This window comes from Talpa europaea (assembly GCF_964194135.1).
Source record: "Talpa europaea genome assembly, chromosome: 5".
Classification (NCBI taxonomy): domain Eukaryota; kingdom Metazoa; phylum Chordata; class Mammalia; order Eulipotyphla; family Talpidae; genus Talpa; species Talpa europaea.
The window spans coordinates 78904258-78931970 of record NC_140071.1 but is presented as its reverse complement, the minus strand read 5'-3'; the positions used below and the strand labels follow the sequence as shown (position 1 = coordinate 78931970).

Genomic DNA, 27713 nt, shown 5'->3' with positions numbered 1-27713 from the left:
TGTTTTTTTTTTTTTTTTTTTTTGGTTCTATTCCCTTGTCCTTTTAGTGTGGGTCATTTCTTCTTTTCAACTTAAGTAAGAGAGCTCCTTTCAACATTTCTTGTAGGGCGAGGTCTAGTGTTTGCAAACTCCTTCAGTTTATGTTTGCAAGGGAAGACCTTTATTTCTCCCATCAATCTGACCAAGAGTCTTGCTGAATATATTTTAGTATATTCACTGGCAGTTTTTTCCTTTAAGTGTTTTGAGTACAGCGTTCCATTTCTCCTTGCCTATAGTATTTCCTCAGAGAAGTCAAATAAAAGCCTGATGAGATTACCTTTATAGGTTATCTCCTTTTTTCTCTTGGCCCCTTGAATATTCTTTCTTGTCTTGAAGTCTTTGTCATGACTGTGTGTCATTTTGTGGGTCTCATTACATTTAAATATCTAGGTTTTCTTTTAACATAATGGGTTTGTATATTTTGTTCTTTCCCATGTTTGGGAAGTTTCCCTCTTTATTTCTTGAATAAGTTCTCTGTTCCCTTCTTTCTCTTCCTTTATTCTTAGATTGTATTTCCTAATAGATTCAGATAATTTTTGAAGTCTTTTTTAATTCTTTCCTTCGTATTTATCTTTCTCTTTCAAATGTGGTCTTTGTGGATTACCATCTTCTAGGTAAATGATTCAATCTTGCTATCTCTCCCACTTCCATAAATTTCTTAAGAATTATTGATCTCCTGTATTTTTTCATCTTTCATTGCCATTATTTTCTTATTGAAATCTTTATTTTCTGTCTTCTGTTTATTTCTCAGGCTATTCTTCCCCCTCTCCCCCCAGGTTTTCCTATATATTTTTGGTCAACATTTCTGCGTTTTCTTACATTTCCTTAAATTACATCATCATGGCAATTTTGAACTCTTACAGGAAGAAATGATCTTTTTTTTTCATAGTTGGAAACTGGAGAGTTGTTTTCTGTTTCTGGTGACATACTCCCTTCAGGACTCAAGGTGCCATGTGTTACATTTTTTTGTCTGAATGTTTTATAGCTTTCCAATTTGCTGTTTCAGAAGTGTCCTTAACTGTGACTTGGAGTGTGCAGAACTTCTATTTTTTCTTAGATGGTACTTTAAAAAAAAAACAGCGATGGCGACGAGGAGACGCTGCGAGTAAGATCTCCCATTAAAAAAAGTTAATAGGGAGGAAAAGCGGCAGGTCCCAGTGAGAATTGGGACACGGAAGATAAACGGGTGACTCCAGCAAACTACCCGAAGAAGAAAGTGGCCATAAAAGAGGACTAGAAGGGAGGGAAGCGCAGAACCCTGCTCCCCTCCCCCGCCCACAGAGGCGGCACTCTCCAACCAGCAGAGAGGAGGAAAACAACAAACCAAAACGGCCAAACCACGCAGCAATCGGGACTGTGAGGGGAAAGTAACTATTGCAGCCACCACACCCCGTGAACGGGAGCTGTGGCGAACCCTGCAGGATTTGCCGCAGCGGTGAGCGAACGGCTCCGGGCGCCATTAGAGAAGAACAAAGACCCCGGGAGACCCGCACACAACCCAGGCTGCCAGTAAGCTTGCGTGGAAAAGCGGCGCGCTTGGCACGCTTGAAAAGCAAATGCAGACCTGGATCTCTGCTGCCCAGGTACACGGACCTGCAACCTAGGCTTGCGGGGAGACGCGCGGAGGTCCTCACTGAGGTGAAGGTCCCTCCCTGAGTAAGCAGGAACCAGGCGCCCAGGCACAGGAGCAGTGCAAAAGGCGCCATTCCCGCGCCACTGAACTGCGCTACAGCCCGCGTCCTGGAACTGAGGGCTTTGAACTGAGACCCGAGGCACGAAAATTCGGGGCGTGGGTTCTCCACGACGGTGGGGCACAAGGCAGACACAGCACCCCAAAGCTGTTGAGGTGTACCCTACCATTCCCGCTCTGTTCCCTGTCCCACGGGGTGGGGGGAGGCGAAAAACAGCCCCCCAAGGACAATAGGAGAGATCTCTGGCTCCACCTAGCGACCAGGAAAAAAAAAGTCACTAACACCCCATAGAACAGGAAATTTCTTAAGACTGCTTGAAAAGGGCAGAAGGCTTCTGGAGGACCCAGTGGCCAGCCGGGAATTTAGCCCACGCCAGGCCCCTTCCAACCAGCAGTCTGAGCCCACAGAGGGAGCAGGCACCCACGTCAAGGGCAGACCGGGTGCGCAGAAGAGTGCCTGAAACCGGAGGCGCAGGGACTGCATCCCGCTTCGCCATTTTAGAACAGGGACATTTCTTCAGTAAAAACTGCCTAAAACCAGCAGAAAGCTCCCCCAGAAGACATTATTGGCTCCTGGAGGAGCCAGAGGGGAGCGGAGAAGTTCACCCAAGATGCCAGTCAGTCCGAGCAACACAGTGTCCCAACGCATACGACAAATTAGAAAACAGACAGTAGGGAGTAGAAGAACCACACGCAACCTAACAACTCCTCAGGAAAGAAGCACACCACAAAAAGAAAACCACTCTCCAGACTGCAACGACAGCCACTTGGAAGAACTTCTGAGCCTTCCAGAAAGAGAATTTAAAATTGCCATGATTAAAAAAGTGATAGATCAGAAGAAGGAAATTGAGTCCCTAAAGAGGGAAAACAATGGTCAGAAGAATGAAATTGAGTCCCTAAAGAGGGAAGTAAAAGACATGCAGGAGATCAAAGAATTAATGGAGGAACTAAAGAACTCTGGGAAAAGCAATGAAAGAAGAATAGATGAAATGGAAGAACGAATAAGTACTCTTGAAGACACAGAAATAAAAAGAACCAAAACAGAAAAGGAAAGAGAAGTACGAAGGAAAAAGAATGAAGAAAGACTTCGGGAACTATCTGACTCCATGAGGAAAGGAAATATAAGAGTTATAGGAATTCCAGAAGGGGAGGAGAGAGATGTAGGAACAGAGAAAATATTCCAGGAGATAATTGAAGAGAACTTCCCAAATGCGAAGAAGGAGCTGAAAATTGATATACAAGAAGCAAGAAGAACACCAAACTTCCACGACGAAAGGAAAAACACAGCAAGACACATAATAGTAAAGCTCCCAAGAATCCAGGACAAGGAAAAAATAATGAAGCTGACAAGAGGGAAGAAACAGATAACATTCAAAGGAAAACCAATCAGGCTGACATCAGACTTCTCTGAAGAAACACTACGGGCAAGGAGAGAGTGGAGGGACATAGTCAACAGACTCCAAGAAAACAGATGCCAACCAAGAATACTCTATCCAGCAAAGCTCTCTTTCCTCCGTGAAGAAAGAATATGGACCTTCCCAGAAAAAGAGAAACTCCGGAATTTCATTACGACTAAACCCCCACTCCAAAAAATACTACAAGGAATCCTAAAGCCAGAACCTCAGAGGGACGAATAACAACGAAAGAAGACCAAAAAAAAAAAAAAGTTATTAAAAGAATAAATAAATAAAATTAAAGGAAAGACAAACATAATGGCAAATACAGATGCTAACATATCAATATTAACTCTAAATGTAAATGGACTAAACTCTTCAATAAAAAGACACAGAGTTGCAGCCTGGATTAAGAAACAAAACCCAACCTTTTGCTGTCTCCAGGAAACACATTTAGCTACAAAAGATAAAAATAGGCTCAAAGTCAAAGGATGGAAAACAATCCTACAAGCAAATGGGCCAAAAAAGAAAGCAGGAACAGCTATACTTATATCAGATAAAACAGACTTCAAACTCAAAAAAATAAAAAGAGACCCCAATGGTCACTACATTATGATCAAGGGGACAATACTTCAAGAAGAAATAACACTCATTAACATATACTCACCAAACGAAAGAGCACCAAAATATATCAGACAACTGTTGTCCTCTCTGAAAACAGACATCAGAGAAAACACATACGTAGTGGGAAACTTCAACACACCACTACCAACAATGGATAGATCAACAAGACAAAAAATAAGTAAAGAAACTAAAGCTCTAAATAAGGACCTAGAGCATTTGGGCTTAACAGACATCTATAGAACACTAAACCCCAAAAAAACGGAGTACACATTTTTCTCAAGCGCACACAGATCATTCTCCAGGATCGATCACATACTGGGGCACAAGACAAACATCAACAGATAACACCAAGATTGAAATCATACCAACCATCTTTTCTGACCATGAAGGCATCAAACTAGAAATAAATCATAAAAAGAAGGCAAGGAACTATCCTACCTCATGGAGATTAAAAACCACACTACTGGAAGACCACTGGACTAATGAGGAGATCAAAGAAGAAATTAAAAAATTCTTTGAATTGAACGACAAGGAGGACACCAATATCCTAAATGTATGGGATGCAGCAAAAGCAGTAATAAGAGGAAAATATATAGCAATAGAAGCTCACATCAAAAAACAAGAAAGAACTCAAAGAAACAACCTAATCTCGAAGCTCAAAGAACTAGAAAAAGAACAACAAAAAAAACCCAAAACCAGTAGAAGAAAAGAAATAATAAAAACCAAAGCAGAAATAAATGAAATTGAAACTAAAAAAAACAATCCAAAAGATCAATGAAACCAAGAGCTGGTTCTTTGAAAAAATCAATAAAATAGACAAATCCATAGCTAGGCTCACAAAGGAAAAAAGGGAGAAAGCACAAAAAAACAGGATCATAAATGAAAGAGGAGAAATCACAACGGACACAGCAGAAATCAAAAGAATAATCAGTAACTACTATGAACAGTTACATGGAAACAAGTTCAACAATCTAGAAGAGATGGACAAATTCCTACAACTCTACAATCACCCAAAGCTAGATAAAGAAGAAATAGAACACCTTAACAGACCAATGACAAGCAGCAAAATTGAAATGGTAATCAAAAACCTCCCCAAAAACAAAAGCCCAGGACCTGATGGATTTACAAATGAATTCTACCAAACATTCAGAGACGAATTAGTGCCTATCCTTCACAAACTCTTCCAAAAAATTGAGAAGGAAGGGACAATACCAAACACGTTCTATGAAGCCTATATTACACTAATACCAAAACCGAATAAGGACAATACAAAAAAGGAAAACTATAGGCCAATCTCCCTAATGAACACTGATGCAAAAATCCTCAATAAAATTTTAGCTATCAGAATCCAACAGTGTATCCATAAGGTAATTCACCATGACCAAGTAGGATTCATTCCAGGGACACAAGGATGGTTCAACATCCGAAAATCAATCAACGTTATCCAACACATCAACAAAAAGAAATATAAAAACCATATGATAATATCAATAGATGCTGAGAAAGCTTTCGAGAAAGTGCAACACCCATTCATGATAAAAGCCCTTGAAATTCTTGGGATACAAGGAACATACCTCAACATCATAAAGGTCATCTATGACAAGCCAACAGCCAGTATCATTCTCAATGGAGAGAAGCTGAAAGCATTTCCATTAAGATCTGGAACAAGACAAGGATGTCCACTCTCACCACTGCTTTTCAATATAATACTGGAAGTCCTAGCCAGAGCAATAAGACAAGAGAAAGACATCCAAGGAATCCAAATAGGAAAAGAAGAAGTCAAACTATCACTATTTGCAGATGATATGATAATATACACAGAGAACCCCAAAAACTCCACAGAAAAACTAATTCAACTCATCAATCAGTTCAGTAAAGTGGCAGGATACAATATCAACACGCAAAAGTCAGTAGCCTTCCTATACACAAACAATAAATCTGAAGAAGAAGAAATCAAAAAAACCATCCCTTTTATTATCGAAACAAAAAAAATCAAATATTTGGGAATAAATCTAACAAAAGAGTTGTAAAGGACCTATACAAAGAAAACTATAAAACACTGTTAAAAGAAATAGAAGAAGACACAAAGAAATGGAAAGACATCCCCTGCTCATGGATTGGAAGAGTAAACATTATTAAAATGGCCATCCTACCAAAAGCAATATACAGATTCAATGCTATTCCAATCAAAATCTCAATGGCATTCTTCAAAGAAATAGAACAATTATTGATGAAATTCATATGGAATCACCAAAAACCCGAATAGCCAAAGCTCTACTGAAAAAAAAAGAAGGAAATGGAGGCATCACACTCCCAGACTTCAAACTCTACTACAAAGCCATAATCATCAAAACTGCATGGTATTGGAGAAAAGAACAGACATACAGACCAATGGAATCGAATAGAAAATCCAGAAATAAACCCACAGATTTATGGTCAACTAATCTTTGACAAAGGAGCAAAGACTATGCTTTGGAGCAAAGAAAGTTTGTTCAATAAATGGTGCTGGGAAAACTGGGTCGATACATGCAAAAGAATGAAGCTTGACCACTACCTCACACCATACACAAAAATCAACTCAAAATGGATTAAAGAACTAGACATAAGACCTGAAACCATAAAATACATCGAAGGAAATATAGGCGAAACACTACGGGATTTGCACATCAAAGACATCTTTACAGACACATCAACCAAAGCAGTGGTAGTGAAGGCAAAGATAAACAGCTGGGACTACATCAAATTAAAGAGCTTCTGCACAGCAAAAGAGACAATAACATAAACAAAGAGTAACCCCACCAACTGGGAGAACATTTTTGCACCCAACACTAATGATAAAGGACTGATCACAAAAATCTGCAAAGAGCTGATGAGACTCAACAAAAACAAAGAAAATAATCCAGTCAAAAAATGGGCAGAGGAGCTAAAAAGAAACTTGTCTGAAGAGGAAATGCAAATGGCCAACAGACATATGAAAAAATGTTCAACATCACTTGTAATCAGGGAAATGCAAATCAAAACTACCATGAGATACCATCTCACACCAGTGAGAATGGCACATATTAAAAAAACTAGCAACAACAAATGTTGGCGAGGGTGTGGAGAAAAAGGAACTCTTCTACACTGTTGGTGGGAGTGCAAACTGGTCCAACCACTATGGAGAGCTGTGTGGAGATTTCTGGACCTACTAAACATAGAGCTTCCATATGATCCAGCAATTCCACTCCTAGGTATTTACCCAAAGGACACAGAAACATCAATTCCAAAGAGCACCTGCACCCCTATGTTTATAGCAGCACTGTTTACAATAGCTAAGCTTTGGAAACAACCCAAATGCCCAAAAATAGATGACTGGATCAAGAAGATGTGGTACATATATACCATGGAATATTACTCAGCATTCAAAAAAGATAAACACATGCAATTTGCAGCAACATGGATGGCGCTGGAAGGGATCATGCTCAGCGAAATAAGCCAAAAAGAAAAAGAAAAATACCGGATGGTCTCACTCATAGCAGGAATCTAGAAAACTTAAATAAGGGACCAGGAAAATGAATATAAGAAAGTGAAAATCAAAATCAACAAAAAACTATGAACCAGAGATACTTTTTGGGGTTTGGGGCCGGGAGGGGAAGGATTGGGGTCAGAATGGGGCGTTTGCAATTGTATGGGGGAATATAAAAATAAAATTTATTATTAAAAAAAAGAAATCTCATTAAAATGGATTCCCTTTGCAAGGGAGCAAAGACAAAAAAAAAATAGCTTTTGCTCGCTTGGCTTTTTTAAATTTCTGCGTACCTCATATTTTGTTTTACGACTAAACTGTACCTGCTGAGCTAGGTAGTGTGGGAGGAAACTGAAGATCCAGTCATTATTTAAAGTTAGTGACTAGGAAGCTTGACTAAATTTGTGGCACTGCTGATATCCTTCTGCCTGATATCTTGTGTTAGATCTTGGAGAAAATGCTTTCTTTTCTTATCTTTTTTTTTTTTTTGCCAAGAGTATGATGTTGGCTGTGGGTTTGTCATATATGTAATTTATTATGTTGCAGAATGTTTCATTTATCCCCAGTTTTTGAGGTTTCTTTAAATCATAAATGGACGTTATTTTAAGATGCTTTTTCTGCATCTGCTGATATAATCATACGATTTTTATCTTTCACTTTATTGATGTAAAGTACATTGGTTGATTTTTTTAATATTGATCCATTTGTCCCTCTTATCAACCCCACTTGGTTTTTATGTGTTATCCCATTGATGTATTGGATTGTTTTGCCAAGATTTTGTTGAGAATTTTGCATGTGTGTTCATCAGATAAATTGGTCTGTGATTCTCTTCTCTTTTGTGATGTCTTTGTCAGGTTTCGGCATCAGATTATTGATGTTGGCCTCATAAAATGTGTTTAGAAACTTTCTCTTTGTCTCTATTTTGGAAGATTTTGAGTAGGCTTCGTATTAGTTCTTCTTTGAAGGCTTCTTAGAAGTTTTGTTAAACCATCTGGGCCTGGATTTTTATTGTTTGGCAGACTTTTTATTACTGTTTGAATTTTGTTGCATGTTTTAATCTATTCTGGTTTTCTATTTCTTCCTGGTTCATTTTGGGAGATTGTAGATTACTAAGAATTTCTCTATCTCATCTAGGTTATTCAGTTTGTTGGCATATGGATAATTGTAGTAATCTCTCATGATCTTATTCTGAAATGTGAGTAATTTTTCCTCTTTGATTTCTGATTCTGTTCATTAGATATTTCTCCATTTTTTTCCTTAGTAAGTATACCTCATGTTTCGTCTCTTTCATGGATTTTTTTGTCAAAGAACCAACGTTTTGTTTCTTAGACGCTTTGGACTGTCTTTTTGATTTTTGATTTCATTTATTTCTGCTCTAATTTTTATTATTTCCATTCTTATACTGGCTTTTCATTTCATTTGTTCATCTTTTGCTAATATATTAAGGTGAGATGTAAGGTGGTTTGAGCTCTTTCTTGATATGGGGTTTAAATGCTATATATTTCCCTCTTAATACCACTTTTGCTGTGTGCCATTGGTTCTTATGGGTTGTGTCTTCATTTTAATTTATTTTAAGGTAGTTCTTTGATTTTTTGTTTGATTTCCTTGCTTATTTTTAATAATTTATTGAGTTTTCACATATTAGACAAGTCTTACTAGTTTCTATTTATGGTTATTTCTGGTTTGATAACATTGTGATCAGAGAAGATACTTGCCATGATTTTAGTCTTCATGAATTTATCAGTATTTGTATTGTGACCCAACTTGTGGTTTGTACTGGTGAATTTCTATAAATATTTGAGAGTAATGTGTATTCAGCTTTGTTGTGGTACAGTGTCCTATTAATGTCCATTATTAAGCCCATATGGTGTAATTGCTCATTTAAGGCAATAATTTCCTTGTTTATTTTATGCTTGGTTGATCTGTCCATTGTTGAATGTGGTGTGAAGTCTCCAATAATTATGGTGGTGTTACTGCCAGTCTCTGGTTTCAGATTTGCTAGTAGTTGCGAGGTACAAGATAATCATGTATCTTGGTGAGTGTTAAACATTCTTGTTGTATTGACCTCTTAATCATTATGTGATGTCCATCTCTGTCTCATTTTCCTTTTTTAGCTGGAATTCTATTTTGCTGCTTGCTAATATATCCCTGCATTTTTTTTTTTTAACCCCACATGTCTCTAGTATTGCTCTGCAACTATGTACTTTGAGTTTGTTTTCTTTGGAACTAAGGTGAGCCTCATGGAGACAGCAGTCTGTTGGATTTGGTTTTATCACCCATTTCACCACTGTATACTTTTTTTTTTAATAATATAAACATGTCCTTTGCTCTTTTTTTTAAGATTTATTTATTTATTTTATACAAGAACTGGGGAACAGGCCAAATGCACGGGAGGGTGAGAGGATTCACCAGAGACAGAGCGGGGAACAGAACAGGCAGAGTGACGAAATACACTGTTAAGGGGAGCAGCGGGCGAGACAGGAGAGGTCTGCTGCGCCATGTGGGATCCTCACTGGCCGGCCGGGATCGAACCAGCACTGCAGAGGCTGCAGACAGCTTCACAGCGCAGCACTCAACTGCCTGCGCCACCAGGGGAGGCCTTCACCACTGTATACCTTTTTTTTTTTAAAGATTTATGTATGTATGTATTTATTTATTTATGCAAGCACTGGGTACAGTCAGAAGGGTGGGAGGGTGAGAGAATTCACCAGAGCCAGAGCAGGGAGCAGAGCAGGCAGAAGGACCGAAGTACACTGCTGAGGGGAGCAGCGGGCGGCAGGAGAGGTCTGTGCTCCATGTGGGGCCCTCCTCTGGTGGCTGGGGAGCAGCCTGGGGATAGAACCGGCGCTGCAGAGGCTGCAGGCAGCTTCGCAACCCAGTGCTCAACCGCGCCACTGGGGAGGTCCTAATTCCTTTTTTTAAAATGGAGTTTCCTGTTTTTGATTTAGGTTGAGGAACCCCTTTCAATATATCTTGTAGGGGGATACAAAGAAGGGGACATTGAATTTGAATAGGGAGAGGGATAATTCAGGCTGAAGTTAGAGAAATAAGAGTTGGAGTAAGATGGAGAAGGATGGTAAGTAGTACAGAAAGTAGTGAGATAGATGATTTGCTGGAAACAATCTACTGTGATATATATTTGTAGGTTTGTTTGACTCACGGTCCTTAGACTGGGAAGGGTATTAGTCATAGTATCATCTAATCTTATAGCTGATAAATATAACAGTCAATTCCTAACCATTCTTCCTGCAAATGCCACTATTGGTCTTGTTTCTATCTCCTGAGTAAATGTGCAATATATTTTAACCCTAATAGACCTTCTGTATTTGAGATAATTATCATATTCCTTATTTCCTCACCTGATCCTTGTAAGATGACAGAACAATAAACTATTAACAAAAGATGGTAAACAGTTTTTCTCCCTATCTGTGTGGCATGCTTGTGTTCTTAATTGGAAATATTTGGTATAGGAATACATGTGCTTTAGGAATATAGCATAGAATGGATATTTAGATACAAATTGGTTCTCTCAGTTATGGATTCTGGGAAGCCCCAAATCTCTGGATTGACTGGCATATTGGAAACCTAGGTAGGAGCTTATATTGCTGTTTAGTCTGTAGGAGATAGATTGGCAGACTCCCCTTTTTCTCTTGGTAGCATGGAAGCATGGTGGGTTCAGAATGGAGGTATCAGAGAGGTCAAATCTTTTTCTATTCAGGTGGTCTGCTGATTGGCTGAGGTTCACCAACATGTAGGGTATTAGATTTTACTCAATGTATGTAGATTTAAATGTAAACAAACACATATAAAACATTCAAAATTGTATTGACTAAATATCTGGGCACCATAGCTCTTCCACATTGACACATTAAATAACGATAGAAGAATAATAAATATATTCCACCAAAGAATCAGTATAGATTGTGTGGAATAATAATTATATTTTGAGATAACTGTTATTGAGAATGAGACCATTGTTTTAGCACTTTGCACACAAGAATATAAACTGATTTTGGGCCTCCCTGGTGGTGTAGGGGGGTTAAGATGCAACTTATGAAGCTATCCGCAGCCACTTCAGCATGAGTTCTATCCCTTGTCAGCCAGGGAGCAGCCCACAATGGTGCAGTACACATCTGACTCACCTGCTACTCCCCGTCAGCAGTGTACTTTGGTCAATATGCCTGTTCTGTTCCCCACTCTGTCTCTGGTGAATCCTCTCACCTCTCCACCCCCATGCCTCTGGCCTGTACCCCAGCTCTTGTATGCATAAATAAATAAAAATCTTTAAAAAATGTTTAAATAAAAAAAAGAATGTAACTGATTTTACGGAGGTCTTTATGACCTGCTTTTTCATTTCAATGTTATAAATCCTAAAATAAGATTCAGAAAGGCAGAGGAATATTTTTTCTCTTTTGTAGGAAAGATAATGAATGGGTTCTAGCATACAATATTCTGTGAGGTAGGTTCATTTTCCCTTAACGTTAATAACTTTCCTTTTCTTTAGTATAAACCATTACTCATCTTTTTTCTCCTTTTTATGCTAAAGAAGCAAACAATGTTTTAATTTGGTATATAATAACTTAATTATGAATTGATCATTTTTTCCTTCTGATGTGTGCAGATGAAAGGTGGTAACATGAAGTTAATTTTCTACAGTGATTGCTGAAAGTTAGCCCCTATGAAAATTAGTATGGGGGTTTATTAAACATCTTTAACATAGATCTATTGTATGATCCAGCAATCCTTTTCGTAGGTATCTAACTGAAGAACGCAGAAACAGTTATACAAAGGGATCTATGGATGCCTGTGTTCATTGCAGCACTATTTACAGTAGCCTAGTTGTGGAAATAACCTAAGTGCCCAGAAAAAGATGAGTATATTAAGAAGATGTTGTATACATATGCAGTGCTATACTGCTCACCTATAACAGAAAGAAGAAATCTTACCACTTGCAATAACATGAATTGAATTTGAGGGGATTATGCTAAGTGGAATAAGTCAATATAAGAAAGATAGATGCAGGATAATTTCATTCATATGTGGGAAATAGCAATATAAAAGAAGAGTTAAAACTAAACCAAACAAACCCAGGAAGTCTGTCTTTAGAATTGAGACTACCAGAGGGGCAAGTGAAGAGCACAGTGGACTATGTGGAAGATTGTGGGTGCTTTGGTGGCAGGTATGGTGTGGTAACATGCATCTGAAGAAGTGTGAGCTTGTACCTATGAATCATACCAAGTATTGTAAACAATTTATTGTTCTCTCGAAAAATTTGTTCGAACAATTTGTTGTTCTCTCGAACAATTTGTTCTCTCGAAAAAATAATACTCAAATTTTTGCATTTTTTTTGAAAAATATCTAAAACCTGATTAATGCAGAGTGAAGTGTCTGACCTCTTTATGAGCTAGTGACTGTTAAGTCCACAAAAATTAACTTCCATTCTTGATGAAGGAATTTGGATATAAGTCCTTTGTCATATGTGTGATGTGCAAATCTTCAGTAGGGTGCCTTTAGGTTTTAGTGTTTTGTTCTGCCCAAGTTTTTTTTTTTTTTTTTTTTAATGTACTTTTGTTTACTGTGGCTTCTATTTTCCTTGCCATTGGAGACTGGTCCCTAAGGAGCCAATGTTTTAAGAGTGTTTTGCCCATGTTTTCATGGCCATAGGAAACTAGTCCTCCAGCCAATGTTTTGTTTTGCTTTTCTTTGGAAACTAGTCTTTAACCAGTGTTTTGCCTGTGTTTCCTTCTGTGTATTTTGTAGTTTCAAAGCTTACATCCAAATCTTTGATCCTTTTTGTGTTAATTATTATATATGGTGTGTGGTGTATATGGATATTTATCTAGTTTAATTCTTTTGCATGTGGCTGTCGTTTCCCCAGCACCATTAGTTGAAGAGTCTTTTCTTTCTCCAGTTTATATTTGGCTCCTGTGAGGTAGAGTAACTATTCATATGAATGTGAATTCATTCTGGGCTCTCAGGTTGATTCCATTGGTCTGTGTGTCTGTTTTTATTTCAGTAACATACTCTTTTGATTGTTACAACATTTTGGTATAGTTTGAAGAATGTGGGTGTATAATACCCAAATTCCCCTCATTTTTTTCAGGATTGCTTTGACTATTTGTGGTCTTTTGTGGTTCCGTATGAATTTGAGTAACATTTGTTTTGTGTCTTTGAAAAATGCCATTGAAACTTTGATAAGGGATCATGTTGAATCTCTATATTGCTTTGAATAAGATAGCTGTTTTAACAATGGTAATTCTTCCAGTTCACAAGCAGAGGATATCATCCATTTTTTTTTTTGTTGTTGTTTTGTTTTATTGCCTGCCTATTTTGATTAGGACTTCCAGTACTCTATTCTCTATTGAATAGTAGTGATGGAAGTGGACATCTTTGTCTAGTTCCAGATCTTAAAGGAAAAACTTTCAGTTTTTTCACCATTGAGTATGTTGTTAGGTGTGGTTTTGTCATATTTTGCCTTTATTATGTTTAGGTGTGAAGTTTTTTTTTTTAATCATAAATGGATGTTGAAACTTGTAAAAAGTTTTTCTGTATCTATTGATATGATTCTATGGTTTTTATCATTCCTTTGTTGATGTGGCAAATTGCATTTAATGATTTTCTGATGTTGAACCATTCTTGATTCCCTATGATAAATCTCACTTCATCACAGTATGAAATGGTTGTAATGTACTGGTGAACTCAGTTTGCTAACATTTTGTTGAGGAATTTTGCATCCATATGCATCAGGAATATTGGCTGCAGCTTTCTTTTTTCTTGATTGCTTTTAGTATGAGAGTAATGTTGGCCTCATAAAATATGTTTTGAAGCATTTCCTCATCCTGAATTTTTCGTAAAAGTCAGAGAAGGATAGGAACTACTTTGTTATTGAATGATTGGTAGCACTCACTAGTGAAACCACGTGGCTTTAATTTTTGTTTTATGGGACACTTGAATATTGTTTTAAATTATTTGCTTTTAATTGTTCTGTTCATTTTTTTTTTATTTTTCTTGATTGAGCTTTGGAGTGTTGTATAATTCTAAGAGTTTGTCCTCTTTCAGGATACCCAATTTATTGGATTATAGATATTCATAGTAATATAGATATATGAATACTATGAATATAGATATATATAGATATAGATATTCATAGTATGATGCTCTATTTCTGAGCTGTCTGTTGTAAATTCTGTTTTGTTTCTGATTCTCTTTACTAGTTTTCTGTGTTTTCTTCTTTGTGAGCTTATCTGGAGGTTCATCTTTTTTTTTTTTAAGATATATTTATTTGTTTGTTTGTTTGTTTATTTATACAAGCACTGGGTACAGTCAGAAGCTCTGGGGGTGAGAGAATTCACTAGAGCCAGAGGGGAGAGCAGAGCAGGCAGACTGAGAAAGTACACTGCTGAGGGGAGCAGCGGGTGGCAGGAGAGGTCTGCGCGCCATGTGGGACCCTCGCCGGTGGCCGGGGATCGAACAGGAGCTGCAGAGGCTGCGGGCAGCTTCGCAACCCAGCGCTCAACCGCTGAGCCACTGGGGAGGTCCTGGAGGTTCATCATTTTGTTTATTCCAGTCAGGTTTTGGTTTCATTAGTTTTTGTAGTTCTTTTAATTTCTATTTTGTATAATTCTGCTTTTTGTTATTTTTTTTCTTTCTACTGCCCTTTTTTCTTCTCCTTATAGTTCCTTAAAGCATAGACTTAGATTATTTCTGTCTTGAAGTTGGCCTCTGTTGCTGTATATGTCCCTCTTTGCCACACCCTATAGATTCTGGTAGGTTGTATCTTTACTATGTTTGTTTCCATTTGTTTATTAATTTTTTCCTTGATTTCCTCATTAACCCAGTAGTCATTCAATAATATATTTTTCAGTCTCCACACAGTAGAGATTTTTCTCATTTTTTTATGGTTGATTGCTAGTTACCTCTTTTATTAAGGAAGATACTTGGTATGGTTTCAGTTTTTAAGATTCTTTTAAAAAGATTTATTTATTTATTTATTTATACAAGAACCGGGTACAGGCCAGATGCGCAGGAGGGTGAGAGGATTCACCAGAGACAGAGCTGGGAACAGAACAGGCAGACTGACGAAATAACACTGCTGAGGGAAGCATCGGGTGAGACCGGAGAGGTTCTGCCACGCCCTGTGGGGACCCTCACCGGCCAGCCAGGATCGAACCTGCACTGCAGAGGCTGCGGACAGCTTCATAGTGAACGCCTGAGCCACCAGGGGAGGCCCCAGTCTTTATGAATTTGTTGACACTTGCTTTGTGTGTTGTTTTTATATCCTGAAAAATGTTTCATGAGCTGTTGAGACAAATGTGTATTCAGCTGTTTTGAGTTGCATTTCCCTATAAATGTCTGTTAAGTATTTGTAGTCTAGTTATCCAATTAATTGTCTATTGTTTCTTTGTTGATTTTTTTCCTGGTTGTTCTGTGCATTTTTTATTAGTGTCCTGAAGTCCTCTGCTACTATTGTATCTGTCTATATGTCTTGATGTTCCTTTGCTACATATATTTTTAGTGTTTTGTCTTCTGATGTGTTGATCCCTAAATTATTATATAATATCCTTTTTGTCTGTTAGCTTTGTAGCTGAAGTCTGAATTGATATAGGCATGTCTGTACCTGCCTTTTTTGGGGATCCTGTTTGTGTGTAGCATGGTTTTCTAGCCATTACTTTTTTTTTATTTTATTTTTAAACAATATTTGCTTCCTCCCACCCCCTCAGAATGAGTCCTCATAGAATTTCCTTCCCCAAGGCACCTGTGCACCATCACCACAGTCCTCTGTGCTCCTTCCTCCCTCCCTCTGATCCCTCTCCCTCCTCCTCCCCTGCAGTCTCTGATTTATAATTGTCTGTTTTTTGCTTTGTTGTGTTTTGTACTATTATTATTATTTTTTTTTTCACTGATGTCTTATTTGGTTCCCCTATGTTTCTGCTATAAGTGAAACCATCCGATGTTTTTCTTTTTCCTTCTGGCTTATTTCACTGAGCATAATTCCTTCTAGCTCCATCCATGTTGCTGTAGGTTTCACATGAGGTTTCACATGAGTCAGTAGGTTTCACATGAGATTTCACATGAGTCAGATGTCATTAATAAGATGGAATGACTTCAATCAGTTAACTTTATTTATTTTTAAAGATTTGTTTACTTATACAAGCACTGGGGTACAGGCCAGAGGCATGGGGGCTGAGAGAATCCAGCAGAGACAGAGCAGGGAGCAGAACAGGCAGAAGGACCGAAATACACTGCTGAGGGGAGCAGCGGGCGAGACAGGAGAGGACTGTGCGCCATGTGGGAATCTCCCCAGGCCAGGCAAGAATCAAACTGGCACCACAGAGGCTGTGGACAGCTTCACAGTGCAGCACTTAACCTGCTGCGCCACCAGGGAGGCCCCAGTTAACTTTATTGATGACCCTGTGAACCTGAATAGTTATCTAAAGTAGTAAGGCAATGGGTGTGGGATTCGGAGTAGACATGTTTAGTAAGGAGGTATTAAATAAGAATTAATTTGGATTTCTCTAATTCATTAGTTGAGGGTAGTATGTCAGTGGAGAAGTATGAGAAATTTGGTTTGAGATATATCATAGTTTTGCTCGAATGTTTAATTAAAAGTTATAGATGAGGGCCTCCCTAGTGATGCAGGCGGTTGAGCGCCACACTGTGAAGCTGTCCACAGCCTCTGCAGCATGGGTTCTTTCCTGGCTGGTTGGGGAGAAACTCACATGGCGCAGCAGCCCTCTCTTGTCTTACTTGCTGCTCCCCTCAGCAGTGTATTTCAGTCAGTCTGCGTGTTCTGTTCCCCACTCTGCCTCTGGTGAATCCTCTCACCCTCCTGCACATCTGGCCTGTACCCAGATATTTGAGATCTAATAGTAGAAATGTTTTACAAAAAAAAAAAATTAAAAAGTTATAGATGATCTTTTAAAGATTTAAAGTATGGGGTGACAATTTGCATTCTAGAAGTCTTTTTTCTCATACACTATATATCACAGATGGGAGTTAGGGCTGGGGTAATGGAGATTTTTGAGAAGGCTATTACATTTAGTAAATATTAGTACTGAGAATTTGAAATAATGTAAATATATACAGAAAAGGATAGATGCAAAACATGCTGTAGGGTAAATGATTTTCAGGCTTTTCTGCTCTTCCACCATTAAGATTGCCCTGCCTGATGAGGCACCTGCAGTTGTTGCATTGTTGTTTACTTCTGCAGGCCATTCTTAGTACTGAGATAATGGCCCAGAGAAGCAGAGGCATGAGAAAGAGAGAAGGGAAGAAAGAAGACAGCAAAAGAGACAATAGTAAAAACAAAGAGAAACCCCACCAACTGGGAGAACATTTTTGCACTCAACACTAATGATAAAGGACTGATCACAAAAATCTACAAAGAGCTGATGAGACTCAACAAAAACAAAGAAAATAATCCAGTCAAAAAATGGGCAGAAGAGCTAAAAAGAAACTTCTCTGAAGAGGAAATGCAAATGGCCAACAGACATATGAAAAAATGTTCAATATCACTTGTAATCAGGGAAATGCAAATCAAAACTACCATGAGATACCATCTTACACCAATGAGAATGGCACATATTAGAAAAACTAGCAACAGCAAATGTTGGCGGGGTTGCGGAGAAAAAGGAACTCTCCTGCACTGTTGGTGGGAGTGCAAACTGGTCCAACCACTATGGAGAGCTGTGTGGAGATTTCTGGACCTACTAAACATAGAGCTTCCATATGATCCAGCAATTCCACTCCTAGGTATTTACCCAAAGGACACAGAAACATCAATTTCAAAGAGCACCTGCACCCCTATGTTTATAGCAGCATTATTTACAATAGCTAAGCTTTGGAAACAACCCAAATGCCCAAAAATAGATGACTGGATCAAGAAGATGTGGTACATATACACCATGGAATATTACTCAGCATTCAAAAAAGATAAGCACATGCAATTTGCAGCAACATGGATGGAGCTGGAAGGGATCATGCTCAGCGATATAAGCCAGAAAGAAAAAGAAAAATACCGGATGGTCTCACTCATAGCAGGAATCTAGAAAACTTAAAGAAGGGACCAGGAAAAATAATAACTATAAGAAAGAAAATATCAAAATCAACAAACAACTATAAACCAGAGACACTCTATGGGGGTTGGGAGGTAGGGACAGAAGGGCTTGGGGTCAAAATAAGGGGTTTGTAATTATATGGGGAATATAAAAATAAAATTAAAAAAAAAATGCCAGAGAAGCCCAGAGTGAAGACTTGCTGAGGACTTGGGGCCCTGCCGGCTTCCTGGCCTCCCAGCATCCTTGCCTGTGGTGTACCTGGTTTTTGCGCCACATGTAAAAAGCTCAGTAAAAGCCTGAGAAAGCCACCGAGGACTCCTGCTCTACCTGGTTTGCTGGGATCACAGAAAACCTGCTCTGTGCTCTTCCTGCCCCTACAAATGGTAATGAGATGGAACCTATGATGTCATTAATGTGGATGGTGAAGGGCCTTCCCTATGGCTCAGTGGTTGAGCTCTGGGTTGCAAAGTTGCCCACAGCTTCTGCAGCGCTGGTTTGATTCCCGGCTGCTGGCGAGGGTCCCACATGGTACGCAGACCTCTCCTGCCGCCCGTTGCTCCCCTCAGCAGTGTATTTCGTCGGTCTGCCTGTTCTGTTCCCTGCTCTGGCTCTGGTGAATTCTGTCACCCTCCCGCGCTTCTGGTGAAGGGTATTTACACTGATTCTAGGGCATCTGGCTTAGCTGGGCTCCCTAACATTCACTGAGATAGAGATTAAAATGGATTTAAAGGAACAATGCTAAGTATGTTTTTGTGAATGTTAAATTAGAGATGCTTATAGTATATTTAAGTTCAAATGTTTTGTTTTTATGGGTACAAAGGTAGATTTGGGACTTGTCTGTATGGTTTTAAATGAAACCTTGAATTAGATCATATTGCCCAGATACAGGGCCAGGTCTTTTATTATATCCTACTTTGAAAAACTACTCCTTGAGAAATACATGGGTCCCCAGTGGCAATGGTGTTGTGGGGGTAGGATGGGCCACTGACCAGGTTTCCTAGGATCCCAGCAGACCAGGTAAAGGAGGAGTCTTGGAGCCTTCGGTGGCTTTCTTAGGCTTTTATTGAGCTTTACATGTAGTGTGGCAAATAGGTACACACCAGGCAGTGGTGCTGGGGGGCGAGCAGGCCTCCAGACCCCCCAGCAAGTCTTCACTCTGGGCTTCTCTGGCTTCTTTTGCCCCTTCTTTCTCCTGCCTCTCTCCTCCTTCTCTTGGTGACTATCTCAATATTCCTCCTATGACCCACAGAAGTAAATAAGACAGCTTACAACAATGTAACAACTGTAGGTGCCCCATAAGGCAGGGCAATCCTAATGGTGGGAGGGCAGAAAAGCCTGGAAACCATTTACCCTACAGATATACGTGGCCTTTTAATCATATTCCTGTTTCTTGTAGTTAGTCCCAATTCTGATTCTTTTTAATCTATTGTACAGCTCCTTTGGACACAAAATATGAAGGTAACATTTCTTTATTTTTCTCATAACTAAAATATTTTGAACATTTTTATTACCCTAAAACAATACTATCAAATCTAATCTAAATGCATTTTTAGTCTATTAGAATCATAGTTTTAGTAGTCATTTTTTATTTTCTAACGTGGAATTTGCCATAAATTGGTTACCAATTGCATTTCATTAGTTTATTCTTCTGAAACTTATATATTTACATAGCATCATAAATTCATCCTATTGTAGTATCAGACCTGAAAACCCTTTCTTGGTATTTAACTGTAAAGTCAATTATTTTAATGCATTTACTTGGCTACTTTGTTGGGAACTTTAGTCTTTCTCAAGCTGTATCTTAGCTTCTCTCATTCTGTGTATTATTCTCACTCTGTGTATACAACCAAGTTATTGTTCTTGAGAAGTTGCTTGAGTTGTGCTTTAACATTCCCTGTATATCGTAACCTGAATTCTTGATTCACTTTTCTTTCAAGTCTTTGACTTGATTGCCTCATTTTCTTTTTCTATCAGTGACAGTTTTGTAACTAAGCTGCCTCCTTGTCATTAGATCAGGTTGAGTGTTTACAAAGGACTACAGAAACAGAATGAGTATTTGCAGAAGCACATATTCTACTGCAATGAATATGACTCTTTCAAAGTAGCAGTTGCCCTTAATATATGATATCCTTCAAAATTCCAGGACTGCCACCTACCTATAATACTCAAAACATTTTTTATGACAACACCTAAATATGAAAGGAGAGAAAGATTGATTCTGCAAACATTTAAAAGTTATTAAAAGTAGTTAAAATATCAATAGTCAGAGTCAAGATACAAATTTTCTGTTAATTTTTTAGGGCTTTTATGACAGTGCATGATTGATTTTATGATTACCCATTTGTGCAGACACCACCTGCTGTTTCTTAATTGCGCTTTTAAAATCATTGCAAGGGCTTGCATACATACTGAGAATTCCTTTTAGTTCACTGATAAATATACATTTTGAGGATAGAAATCCTAGTGCAGAAAGTATAAATGACATTAAACTGTAATTATTTCTTGGGCAGCAGTACTTTAGTGGTAAGTGGTATTTGCGTGGTTTTTATGTTTTTATTTGAAAGAAAGAAGGTAATTTTTGGCTAAACCTATGTAGAATTTTTCATGCTTGTGCTGGTAAATTGAATTCCTGTTCTATTTTTCTAAATTTTTTAGAAGATTGATTTATTGATTGATTTATACAAGAGCTGGGGTACAGGCCAGAGGCATGGGTGAGTGAGAGGATTCACCAGAGACAGAGTGGGGAACAGATCAGGCAGATTGACTGAAATACACTGCTGAGGGGAGCAGTGGGCGACACAGGAGAGGTCTGCTGTGCCATGTGGGTATCTCCCTGGCCATCCGGTAATCGAACCCACGCTGCAGAGGCTGCGGATGACTTCGCAGTGCTGCACTCAACCTGCTGCGCCACTGGGGAGGTCCTAAATTTTAAATCAGGTTTATATGAAAAACCAAATTATATTTTCTCTTTTATACTTTGATAGCACAAAAAACATACTATTTTCAAATTTTCCATTTATTTCAGTACAATTGTTGTCTCAATTATGTGTATTGTAATCTATGGAAAGTCTCATCAGAGCATAGGAGTACTGTGGTGTTTGTTTTCTTTATTTCTCTCTTGCACCTATGTTTCACCTGTCATGTCAAAGTCATTCTTTCAGTTATACTTAAAATGAAACATGCATAGGTTATTTGTAGCTGAATGCTTGCTTTCCATACACACAGATGCCTAAATTTTTTTTTTTTATATAAACCTGACTTCTGCCTCATGCCAGACCATTGCTGTCATTGTAGCCACTAGCACTGTTGTAAGGTTGTATGTTTCCTGGTAGCAATAATTAGAAAAGGAAAGAGTTTGGGCAAATTCGGTTTTTTTCTTCTTGCTAAAAGTGTTTTTTTTTTTTTTTTTTTTAAGATTTTTTATTTATACAAGCACTGGGTATAGTCAGAAGTGCGGGAGGGTGAGCGAATTCACCAGAGCGGGGAACAGAACAAGCAGACTGACAAAATACACTGCTGAGGGGAGCAGCGGGCGCTGTAGGAGAGGTCTGTCATGCCATGTGAGACCCTCGCTGGTAGCCGGGGATCAAACCTGTGCTGCAGAGGCTGCAGGCAACTTCGCAGCCCAGCACTCAACCGCTCCACCACCAGGGGAGGCCCTGAAAGTTTTTTTTTTAAGTGGAAATATGGTGTCACATTTTCACATGATACCTTGAAAAATTATTTTTTTTTAATTGAACAAACAAGGTAAAAAAGAAGACATTCTATTTAATAAATGGATTTGTTAAAAGGACAGCTACTGTCTTCTGTCCATTTGTACTTCATAATAAAATTACTTGTAAGAGAAATAATACATCACGGCGTTTACAAAATGGCAAGATTCATCTATTCATGCTTAAGTTTTCTCTTGTAAAAAATTACACAAATGAATGTTAAGTGACATGGGTGATTAGTATAGTATTATGTACAGTTATAATTTGTGCTGCCTTATTAATGTGCTTTGTGAATTTACATAATTGTACATCATCTTTCTAAACTTCTAAACTTTCTAATCTAATTAGGGGAGGCCCTAATTAGATTATTTTTAAGTATCAGAAAATACCTATTTTATTTTAATGCATGTAAAGAATTTAAAATACTATCAGTTACATGGAAATGTAATAGGCTTATAGTAGGAAATGGAAATACCTCAATATTCTTGGACATTGAGTATTCTTAGACATTTGATCCATAGTACAAATATCAGAGGTACATACACACACACACACACACAATTGCATATGACTCAGATAATAGTAATTCCTTAGAAGTATAATTTTCCATGTAAATTTTTTTTGTTACTTTAGTCATTGGACAAGTTTGTCTTTTCAGGATGTTAAAATAGTATATGGCTTTTTAATCCAATAAAGGGAGCAGTGATCTATAACTTCTAGATCAGAAGCTGTGTTCAGAAATACATCTTACATACAGTTGGCAGACACATACAGTTAACGTGTGCGCATGTATTCACAAAGTTTCACTTTTAGTGTTTATTATTCCTGTGTCTATTTCGTTGTTGCAAAGGTTGATAGTTCTAGTTCTTTTTTTAAAATTTCTTAAATTGTTCATTTTTGTTAAGTATCTAGTTTCTCCTGTCAGGTGTAGTCCCTGAAGAGTTCTTGACCTGCTAAACATAGAGCTTCCATATTATCCAGCAATTCCACTCCTAGGTATTTACCCAAATGACACAGAAACATTAATTCCAAAGGGCACCTGCATCCCTTTGTTTAATGCAGCACTATTTACAATAGCTAAGCTATGGAAACAACCCAAATGCCCAAAAATAGATGACTGGGTCAAGAAGATGTGGTGCATATACAAAATGGAATATTACTCAGCAGTCAAAAATGTTAAACACGTGCAGTTTACAGCAAAATGGATGGAGATAGAAGGGATCATGCTCAGCGAAATAAGTCAGAAAAAAAAAAAATACTGGATGGTCTCACTCACAGCAGGAATTTAGAAAACCTAAATAAGGGACCAGGAAAAAAGACTAATTAATACAAAGTAAAAATCAAAATCAACAAGCAAATATAAACCAGAGACATACTACCGGTGGGGGTGGGGTAGAGGCGGGGAGAGAAAGGACAAGCATCGAAATAAGGGGGGGAGCAATTGTATGGGGAATATAACCAAAATGAAAATGCATACATTCTGCAAAAATGAAAAATGATGTAAGAATTACGTAAAATAAAATATTAAAAAAATAAAAAAAGTAAAAAGAATATACTGTTGCAGAATTCAGAAGGATAGTAGAAAAAAGCATTTCTACTTTTAATAGAAGGGGTTGGAATTAACATTAAATGTAAGCTTGGTATGCACCTGGTATACTAAGAAAATATTACTGTGTGTTCTGACTAGATAAAAGATGGTGTTATAAGGAGTTTGGTGCCAACAACAAAGATAAAAATAGCTTATTAAACATTGAAAATAATTTCTGTTATGGATCATGAAAACTCTTGAATTTATTGCAAATGAAATTGTCGTTATTAGTGTTGAAGATTTTCATTGAAGTTCTGTCTGTATTTCTTTTAGATATGGAAACAAGTGAAAAAATCCAAGGAAGTGGAACACTTCAACTATTTGCAAGTCTCTTGAATCCACAGTCTTCCTGCACAGCTAAAGTAGCTAACATCATAGCAGAAGTAGCCAAAAATGGTGAGGTTTTCCTCAAGAACTTAACTGCTGGAAACAACTTCAGTTTTGCACCTTACTTGTCAGTATGTTTTATTAATTTCTGTTTTAATTTTGTAGATTACACCTTTTTTTTTAAATTTTTTTTCTCGACTTTTTTCATGTAATTGTGTACAATGGCTAGTTATAGAGTCGTTCTACTCATAAATTTTACCATTTGCTATTCTATTCCTTCAGTGTAGAATTGAAGGGGAATCTCTGCAGTCTCTGCTTTATTTGTGTCATTCATTACTGTGGTTATAGGATTTTTGAGCTTGCTACTGAGTCTTGATCTTTATTTTTCACAAGAGAGCTTACTTTTTAAAATGTATATGTTAATTTGTGTTATACCAACTTACACTCACCTCTTTTTTTTTTTTTTTAAGTTTGGTCTATCCCTTCTGGCACTGTACTTTGTTGCTAGAGTGCATTGTATATTTATATATATATATATATATATATATATAAAATATGTGTGTTTGTGTGTGTGTGTGTTTGTATATCTGTTTCCTGCACTTCCTTTCATGAGAAACATTTTGTTTTTTCACTTTCTGTGTAAGAATACTCTGGAGAACCAGTAATGATGGCAAAACTTAAGACTATATCATAACTAATCCAGCACATTACATATGTTTTATATTATAGTAGAAACAGTTGCACCTGATTTTAATTCACTGTGTTTGAGAGGAAAAAAAATGGAATTCTTAAAGCATTTTTTAAGTATACATGAAGACCACACTAAATGTGCTACATTCTGTGTATCTATTTGTCAAATTTGAATATTTTTAAGTCTTTTTTTTAAGTTAATTGCAGATATTATATTTTTAAGAGAAGGAATTTTAATATCTGGCTTCAATTGTCTAATCAGTATGGCAGGTACCATTGTAAAGTAACAGCATATGCTGTTTTGGTCTAGTAAAACAACTTGTTTATACATGTGTTGGCAAAAAAGAAAATCGCTCTCAAATTCTCTTTCAAGTTTCAGAGAGATTCTGTATTAGTAAATCATTTTTCTTTTATTGTTTTTACTTTTTTAGGTTTAAAAATATTTCAATAAATGTTAAACATACAAAAACAAATTAACACACATTATAAACAGTAATCTTCCACTAATAAGAAAACCTTTTTCTATGCATATGTTTGGCTTAAACTCAATTCAGGGTAACTGTACTTACACCAATAAATACTGATGTGATCTCGATAACAAAAACTACAGTTTCAGGTACGTGAACATAAAATACAGGGAATCATGGTTTGATTAATGCATAAGAAATACAGTGTTTTTAATGATGAGATATTTATTACTCTTGCTCATTTAGACTTGTATTTTTACAAAAATAGGATCTACACTGTGAACAGAGCTATACATCAACTTTTTTGTTTTCTCATAAAAAGATTGCACATCCAAAAAATTGTATCACAACCGTAATTGAAAAATCAACATATGAAAGAAGCAAACATACAAAAACCAAAACCCTCCTTAAAAAAGTTAGCTGGTCCTAAACACGGTTTCTTACATCAAACTAAAACTCAATGAAAAGAAGAAAGGAGCTGAATCGTTTTAGAGATGGTCTAATAGGCTTAAAGAAAACCTCAAAGCAAACTTAGCCATTTACAAATTAATCTATTTTAAGGTTTACTTGGACAACAGCTAGGTTTAAATTGAAAATAAGAAAAAATATGAAATGGTATTTTTAGCAGGTTGGTGTTTTTCTTTGACATTCTCCAGTGAATTGCTATAATATATAGAAAACTCAAAGCATCTATGTATGCTAAATCAATAATTTTAAAAAATATATACCATTGATTATGTGGAGGCCTGATGTTAGGAAGGTCAACAGTTTATCTAAATGCTGTATTTATGCAACATTAATCTAGAAAACATGCTTTATCTAACAAACTTTGTGGAAATTGGTAGTTAAATAATGAAAAAAGTTAAATGAACAAGCAGTTATCAAATGCAATTTCTTCATGTTTCATTCTTTTTTAAGTCAAACATTTACAAAACAGTATCTTCCTGATACTGTTGAGTATCTTACTGATGAGTATCTTACTGATACTCATCTAACAAATAATTTACCATTAGAAAAATTATGAGGATAAAAAGGTAAATGTAAAGCCCTACAGCGATGAAATCCAACAGTTTTTTCTGATTGTTCAGTCATCAAATATCTGACATTATATTTAGAGGTATCTTGATACTGCGTCATAGGTTGTTATCAATTCCATAAGTTACTATTCCAACTTTGACAGTTACACTCTCAGATGAAATGGAAATACTCTACTCTACCTAGTCTTTTTTCAGTTTTGGAGTTGGCTCTGTTGTTGTACTGTTGCCATTTCATGTTCTAGGCCTCTCTTTCCTCATTACTGCTAAACTACTTCCATTCTCTGTGCTCTTTTTTGGCATGGGTTTGTTGCCACTCACCTCCTTTGCCTGCCTTCTTTTGTAGGCTTGAGGTTTAACAGTGGCATCACTTCAGCATTGCAATAGCCAGCAAAGGTGATGCAGCAGTGCTATTTTCGTGGTCATTCTCCTCTTCTCTCTTCATTACACTTACGTATCTTCACTCCAGAATATCAGACACGTGTTTCTGACTTTCCATGAATTAGTAGGTTGAATTGAACCCAAACTGTCTGAACTTGTAAGAGTTTCAGAAGATTGAGTTGACAGATCTTTTGTCAATCCTATGACTTGTAAATCTTTAATTTTAGCAAATCTTTATTTTCTCCATCTCCAGCCAATACAGCTTCAAGTTGCTGGTGTTGAGCCAGAAGCATATCAGCTGCTTGCTAGATACTCTGACATCTTGTGTGGGCTGGGAACAGGATAGCAGAAAGGGGTTGGATCAGTTGGATTGGTGGTGACAACTGCAGCAACAGGCAATTTTTGGTGATTAAGAGCTGACTACCTATTATTTTTATATCACATCTAAACTATTGTAATTATATCATCATTATGCTGTACTTTAAATTTGAGCTGGTCACAAGTGTTTCCTTGTACTCTGGAAATATTTAGTATACTTCAGGCATATTTGAACTGCTCTGAATTGTGATTACCTTGGTACAACAAAACTGAAATGCATCTAATTTTGACATTATTAGCCTAGATTAACCATTATTTGAATCTTCTTACATGCAGATCATCTTGATTATATTTAAATTTAATTAGGATCACAGTAGAGATTTCTAGTAATAAAGTTTTCTTCAAACTCTTTGTCTTGAGAGAGAGATCAACATGGCGGCAGGGAAACGCTGTAAGTCCTCCCATTAAAAAAAAATTAGTAGGGAGAAAAAGCGGCAAGTCCCTGCCAGAACTGGGATGCAGAAGATAAATGGGTAACTCTGGCAAACTGCCCAAAGAAGAAAGTTGCCATAAAAGAGGACTAGAAGGGAGGAAAGCTCAGAACCCTACTACCTTACCCCACCCATAAAGTCAGCACTCTCCAACCAACAAAAAGGTAAACAAACAAACAAAACCAACAAGAACAAACTACACATCAAGCAGGACTCTGAGTGGAAAGGAACTATTTCAGGCACCACGCCCTGTGAACTGGAACTGTGGAGAATGGGCAGGAATCTCTGCTGAGGTGAGCAAACAGCTCCAGGCACTATTAGAGGAAGATAAGGATTCCATGGAGACCTACAAATAGCATAAGGCCAACCGGTAAGGTTGTGTGGAAAAGTGGCAC

At 37.4% G+C, this 27713-nt stretch overlaps 1 protein-coding gene across 1 annotated transcript in view; it reads left to right on the top strand.

Moving 5' to 3' along the window:
• The window catches only part of RAP1GDS1 (Rap1 GTPase-GDP dissociation stimulator 1), a gene marked incomplete at both ends in the record, with an annotated part of 251575 nt that overhangs the window by 18952 nt on the left and 204910 nt on the right, over window positions 1-27713 (top strand). The window contains one exon of the mRNA XM_084232955.1: window positions 23884-24006. Coding sequence (XP_084089081.1) covers window positions 23884-24006 — 123 coding nt within the window. The remainder of the gene's footprint in view (window positions 1-23883; window positions 24007-27713) is intronic.